Source organism: Callospermophilus lateralis, chromosome 1 (genome assembly GCF_048772815.1).
Source record: "Callospermophilus lateralis isolate mCalLat2 chromosome 1, mCalLat2.hap1, whole genome shotgun sequence".
NCBI classification, from domain to species: domain Eukaryota; kingdom Metazoa; phylum Chordata; class Mammalia; order Rodentia; family Sciuridae; genus Callospermophilus; species Callospermophilus lateralis.
Window position 1 is genome coordinate 222,647,691 of NC_135305.1, and position 5,645 is coordinate 222,653,335.

At 65.0% G+C, this 5,645-nt stretch overlaps 1 protein-coding gene across 3 annotated transcripts; it reads right to left on the reverse strand.

The window, feature by feature from the left end:
* Positions 1-537: 537 nt before the first annotated feature.
* On the reverse strand, positions 538-4,142 carry Nmrk2 (nicotinamide riboside kinase 2). 3 transcript variants are annotated; one of them, XM_077105985.1, is made up of 7 exons: positions 3,835-4,141; positions 2,625-2,715; positions 2,168-2,216; positions 1,925-2,081; positions 1,501-1,572; positions 1,118-1,224; positions 538-829 (listed from the first exon to the last, which is right to left on the reverse strand). In XM_077105985.1, the coding sequence occupies exons 1-7, from the start codon at positions 3,945-3,947 to the stop codon at positions 744-746; spliced, it is 675 nt and encodes a 224-aa protein (XP_076962100.1). In that variant the 5' UTR covers positions 3,948-4,141; the 3' UTR covers positions 538-743. The 3 variants fall into 3 exon arrangements, with proteins under 3 accessions (XP_076962100.1, XP_076962101.1, XP_076962103.1); XM_077105986.1 differs by lacking the exon at positions 538-829 and adding an exon at positions 851-952 and having other exon boundaries at positions 3,835-4,142; XM_077105988.1 differs by lacking the exon at positions 538-829 and adding an exon at positions 853-949 and having other exon boundaries at positions 3,835-4,142.
* Between the last annotated feature and the right edge of the window lie 1,503 nt (positions 4,143-5,645).

The window sequence follows — 5,645 nt, forward strand, 5'->3', positions numbered from 1 at the left end:
CCACCCCACAATCCGGGAGTCTCCACCAGTTTCCAGAGCCTTTGGGCAGAGCTAATGGCACCTGGGGAGGGCGAGGGGGAAAGCCCTGCTTCTCGGGGTGCCTGCGCCTCGGTTCCGGGTGGAGTGGGTCTAAGTGGTTAAATGCTCCAGGGCTCGGGCAGGTGAGCTCCGTGGGGAGGGGGCCGGCCAAGGGCAGGAAGTGTGCGCTTTACGGGGGGCTTTATGGGGGGCTTCGGGTGGGGGAAGATTCTGCCTAATCCTTAGAAGTCGGTATTGGCTTAGCCTCAGGGGAGGACAAGGACAGGCAGGAGCTGGCCCTGCCCAGGGAAGGGAAGCCCCTGGCCAGCTCTGAGCCCAGCTGTTGGCTGACAGTCCACAGGAAGTTTGGCATTTGGAACTGAGGCCCCGGGACCCCCAGGCAGCCCACCAGGGCACATGGGCAGGGCTGCCACCAGGCAGAGATCATCAGTAGCCAGGGCTCCCGGCACTGCCCCGGGGGTCCTCCCGGCCCCGTGAACAGAACACACTGGCCCCGGATTATCAAAACAGGACCAGGTTTAATCCTCGGGCTGAGGTGTTGGGGGCTGGACCCCAGAACCCAGGCGCCACCTCCAAGTGCGCACCACTCCCCCAGTACAGACACCCAGAGGGGTCGGCCGCCGGGCCGCCAGGACGCCGCGGGCCTGGCCTCCTGTGGCCGGAATTGCAACCGAGTCCCTCCGGCCAGCAGGGCTGCGCAGCGCCTAGCCGCGGTTCAAGAGCGAATTCTGAATGTCCTCCAGGGCCTCGCGGAGCAGCTCCTCACGCGGCTTCATGCCGTCCAGGTACACTGAGGGGGGAGGGCCACCATCAGAGCTGCTGCTCACTGGGGCTACTTCCAGGAGGGTGGTGACCCGTGCAGGGGAGGATGGGCGACTGCTGCATCGGGAGGCAGCTGACTGCAGTCAGCCTGCTGGAGCAGAACACACTGGGGATCAACGGCAAGAGGGACTGAGGAAGGACTTCAGGAGGGACTTCCAGGTTTCCCAAAGGGAGTGCAGAGGATTAAGGGCTGAAGGATGGGAGAGGCTGGGCTCTGAGCCCCGCAGGGCCGGCCTTGACCGGCTCAGGGACTTACCCACGTCCACACCGCTGGCCTCCATCTCTCGTTTATACTTCTGGTACATGGGCCACACGTGGCCGTCAAAGAGGCCGGGAGGATCTGGGACGGTGTAGGTGCGGGTGCTGCAGCGTGAGGCCACAAGACAACGGCTGTGTCCCAGAGGCCACACAGTCGGAGAGGCCCTCCCGAGGGGGACCCCAGGGCAAAGCTCCAGCTTCCCGCATTTTCGCCCTGAGGACGCGGGGGCTGCGGGGCAGGTGCACTGTCCAGGTCTGGGTTCAGGCCTCTGGGACACAGCGCCTGTCAGTGCAGCTGGCTCAGGAGGTCTCATGACCAGCAGGGGTTTCCTGGCTGGTGACCGTCCCACCCGAGGACCCAGGACAGGTCCTGCGGCTCACCTCCTCCTCCACTTGCACTCTTCATATGGGACAGTCAAGAAGTATCTGCGGCTGTACAAGTCCACCAGGGGCCTGGGCAGAGGGTGGGGACATGGTCAGCACCTGTGAGTGGCTTCCAGGCACTTTCCTGGTGGTGAGGGCTGGGGTTGGTCTGAACCCATCAACTTAGGGGTCAGAGAGGGACCTAGAATTGGCCAGCATCTCTGCGGCAATCCCTCATGATAGAATCACCCCACTCTGTCAATTTAGATGGGCACAGAGAGGTACACTGCATTGCCCAAGGTCACACAGCAAGGCTGAAAGTCCAGCCCTGGTTGTGGCTCTGCCAGAGAAGGCTGAGGTTCTAGATGATTCTCTCCTTGGTCTTCTGTCAAAATAGAATTATGGTGGGATCCAGCCCTGGGGGAACAGGGTGGGGGCGTACTTGTAGCTGTAGAGCAGGAAGCCTTCTAGGAGAAGGATGTGGGTGTCCGGGGCGCCTGGCTGGACATTGACCCCGTGGGCGCGGGCGAACTTCTGAGGGTTGCTCAGCCAGGCCTGCACGGTGCTCAGCATGGCCTCCATGTCCAGGGACTCCAGCACTGGGGACCAGAGCGCAGGGTCAGGGGAGGCCAGGGGCCCAGGGACCATGGGGGACCGTGGGGACGGGGGGCAGTTTCGTCCTTACCGTCCCATTGTTTGAAGCCGTCCTCCCCAACCGCTATTTGGTCTTGGGGCTGAAACAGAGGAGCCCGAGCCACAGGCTCAGTGCTCGCTCTGCCCGGCCACTCTGCCTGGGCCCAGGGGGTCCCCTCACCCGTCCTCGCTTCACCCCCACCCTCCCTCCGCAAGGCCGATCTGCAGATGGGAATGTGGGGGTGCGGCGGGGTCAAGGGTGTGTCGCGGACCCTCCTGGTCCCGGCTGGACCTGGCCGCCGCTCTCCGTGGGCCGCCTGGGGCTCCCCGAGCAGGGGCGGGTGCTGGGCCCACAGGGGCTCAGAGCCCCCCTCCCGTGCTCTCAGCCCAGGGCCACCTGGAGGCTGGGCAGGACTTGCACCTGGGTGCGGCCTGCGTGGGCCCTGGGCAGCAGAGTGTCGGGGTGCAGGGCCTGGCTCCCGCCCTGTCCTCCGGGCCAGGAGGGCTACCTTAAAGAAGTCATCCTGGTGAATCACGCAGCAGTTGGGCAGTGAGCGGTGGAGACCGTTGGCCAGAGTGGTCTTGCCGCCGTTGGTCATGCTGTGGAGAGAGCACACTGTGGTCCTGTCCCCGAGAAGCCAGCGAGGCCAGGGCCTGGCCCCGGGCAGGTGGGCCGGGAAAGCACAGACACTCGCCACAGAAACGCTAGCAGCTCACTCCAAACCCCGAAGGGGGCAGTGGGCTTGTGACCATCGCTGGGCCACCTCGTCTGTGGCCAAGTGCAGGAAGAGGGAAACGGGAAGACTGGGCATAAGATGGGCACGGTGGCCTGCCGTCCTCCCCCGGAGCTGAGGCGGGAGGACCCGCGTTCCAGGCCAGCCTAGCAGGGCAGGGAGACCCTCTCTCCCTGCACAGGCTGGTGTGGCGCAGGGGACAGTGCTGGCCCAGGATGGCCAGGCCCCGGGCTCCGACCCCAGTGCTGGGGGGAGACGGGAGCAGGGTGACCTGCTTGTCCTGGTGTGCCTGGGAGTTTCCTGGTCTCACTGAGCATCCCAGGACAGTCCTGGGGACACCGGGACAGTGGGTCACCCTGTGGCAAAGAGAGCAGGTCATCTTGACTCCCGGGGATGACTGAGGGCCATCTGGGTGATTTTCAGGGCTTCTCTGGAAATCAGGGACACTCGGTACCGCTGTCCCTGTTCTGGGGTTGTTGAGGTATAAGGTTGGATGTGGGGGTGCAGAGAGCGGCCCTTGCGGAGGGCTCAGGGGAAGGGGACCCTACCTGCTAAAAGCAGCAGCAAACTAATCACTGCCCACCTCAATCAGCTGGGTGCCCTGAGGGCCCTGTCCAAAGACCCCAGGAGGGTCAGGAGGGGGCAGCAAAGCCCGCAGACCAGTCCCGGCCGCAGAGCCTCCTCCAGCAACACTGAGTGCCCGGGCTCCTGCACCACGCTGCCCCTTGGCCCACCAGGAGGGCTGACGCTTTGCCCTGGGGGACCTTTTCCTACTTTTCTTACTGACTTGTGCTTTTCACCCTGAAGATATTTGGAGAGGGGAAACCCGGGCACTGCACCCAGCCCCTGGCCACCTGCTGGGGCGCTCACCCTCCAGGCAGAGACCCCGGGGCCCAGGCCTCGCAGTGACCCGGGGTCCATTCATGAGCAGCCTCCCGGCCTCCCACCTCGGCCTCCCGCCTCAGCTCCCGAGGGCCGCGCTCACCCTCCGATGCCCACGATGAGCTTCATGTTGGCGGAGGGCGGCGGGGACAGCGCGGCAGGGCTCCCAGGCAGCGCCGCTGGGCACGACCCGCATTCGGCGAGTCCCGGCTTCATTGAGAAAACCCGCCGCCTTTATAGGCCCCGCAGCCCCGGAGGCCGCCCTGGGGAGGCGGCCGGCTGGGGGCGGCGACACCTGTCCCCGCGATGGAAATAGCCCCGAGCTGCCTTTGCCCAAATTAGCCGCGGGCTGCGCGCGCGGGGCTCGTCCCCTCTGCGCGCCCCCCTCCCCGCTCCTGGCCGCGGCACCTTCACCACCGCACTTTCCCTCCCTAAAAATATCCTGCCGCTGTGTGTCCCCTGGCCTGACCCTGACATTAAGCCGGCTTCTCCGACGCCAAGGAAGGGGAACCGAGCCTGCTCCCCGCTCTGTCCCAGCCCGCGGGGGCGGGCTTCCTTTCCCAGGGCGTCGGGATCCCGTGGCGAATCTCGAGACCCGGGTTAGCAGGACGCGGGGCCATTCCTCACCCTGCTGACCCCGCGCCTCTGGTCAGGGAAGGAAACTGGCCTGACGCTCCCACAGCGGGCAAGGCCGGGCGCAGGGGCCATCCCCAGGACTGGAGGCCAGCCTCAGCGCTTCTCAGACCCCTCTCAAAATAAAGAACAAAAGGAAGAAGAGCAGGGGCAGCTCAGCGTTAAGTACCCCCCCATGGACAAGGCCACCTCTGCCAGGGAGGGGAGGGGAGGAGACCCCTAAACCCAACAGAAGGAAAAGTGGGGTTCAGAGCCCAGGAGGGAGTTGGGGGCCGGAGGCAGTGAGGAGGGCAGAATAGTTCCAGCAGATCCCAGTGGACTCCTGCCCAGCACCAGGCAGAGGCCCAGGGGGGATCCTGGCTGGGTCCCACAGAGGTCTGCCGGAGGGCACAGCCTGCCACCTTCCATGTGTGGAAGGCCACGGAGGGCCCACAGGGCCAGACAGCCCCACCCCGGCCCAGACCACAGGGTCTGGAATGTCCCCAGAGGCCTGTAGGGGCCCTGGTCTTCGGCTGGGCACTGTCGGGAAGTGGTGGAGCCTTTCCTGGGGGACCAGCTGGGAGGGGACGGCGGGCCTGTGGCTCCCTGCTTTCTCCCTCTGCTTCCCGGTCCTGGTGGGAGCTGCCCTGTGGTGCCCGGCCCTGCAGGCCACTCGGGGCTGGTCCCACCGAGAAGGCTCTGAGTGTGCCCAGGCTGTTCACTTCTCATGTCCAGGTCCTGGGACCTTTTCCTGCCAGTCAGGGGCAGGGGGTGGAGATGGCAGGAGGGTGGGAGAGGCAGGCTGCTGTGCTGACGGGTGACAACAAATCCCACCATTAGGACAGCTGTAAAGCACTGATTTTAAAACATGTGGAGAAAAAGTTAAAAAAAAAAAAAACCTGCTGGGTCTGGCTCTGAAGATGAGGAAGGGGACTCTAGAGTTTGGATGAGGCGGAGTGGACCCTCCCTGGAGCTCAAGAGGGACCGCCCTGCGGCACCTGTATGGAGCTCAGGGAGGCCGGTGAGGGAGGGACTGTCATCAAGGGGAAAGGGCCAGCCACACTCTTGTCCTGCAGGCAGGGCCCATGAGACCCAAGGTGCCACTGTGCCTTTCCTGTGCCCGAGGTGGCCGCTTCCCGCTCAGCCCCGCGAACCACGCAGAGGTCAGCTGACACGGGAGGCTCTGCCTGGTCAGGCCAGCCCTCCCGTGCCACAACAGTGGGCAGTCACAGACGACGACGGGGGCGGGGCGGGGGGTAGACCCTGGAGGGAGCAAAAGAGGCCGCGAGCTTCGCACTGGAC

Bases quoted from the DNA above. Each gene is read 5' to 3' on its own strand.
- Nmrk2 (XM_077105985.1), bottom strand. From the start codon at position 3,947: ATGAAGCCGGGACTCGCCGAATGCGGGTCGTGCCCAGCGGCGCTGCCT. The intron at 2,716-3,834 runs GTGAGCGCGGCC...CTCTCTCCACAG, and splicing joins CTCATCGTGGGCATCGGAGG to CATGACCAACGGCGGCAAGA. The intron at 830-1,117 runs GTAAGTCCCTGA...CTCCCCCCTCAG, and splicing joins GGCCAGCGGTGTGGACGTGG to TGTACCTGGACGGCATGAAG.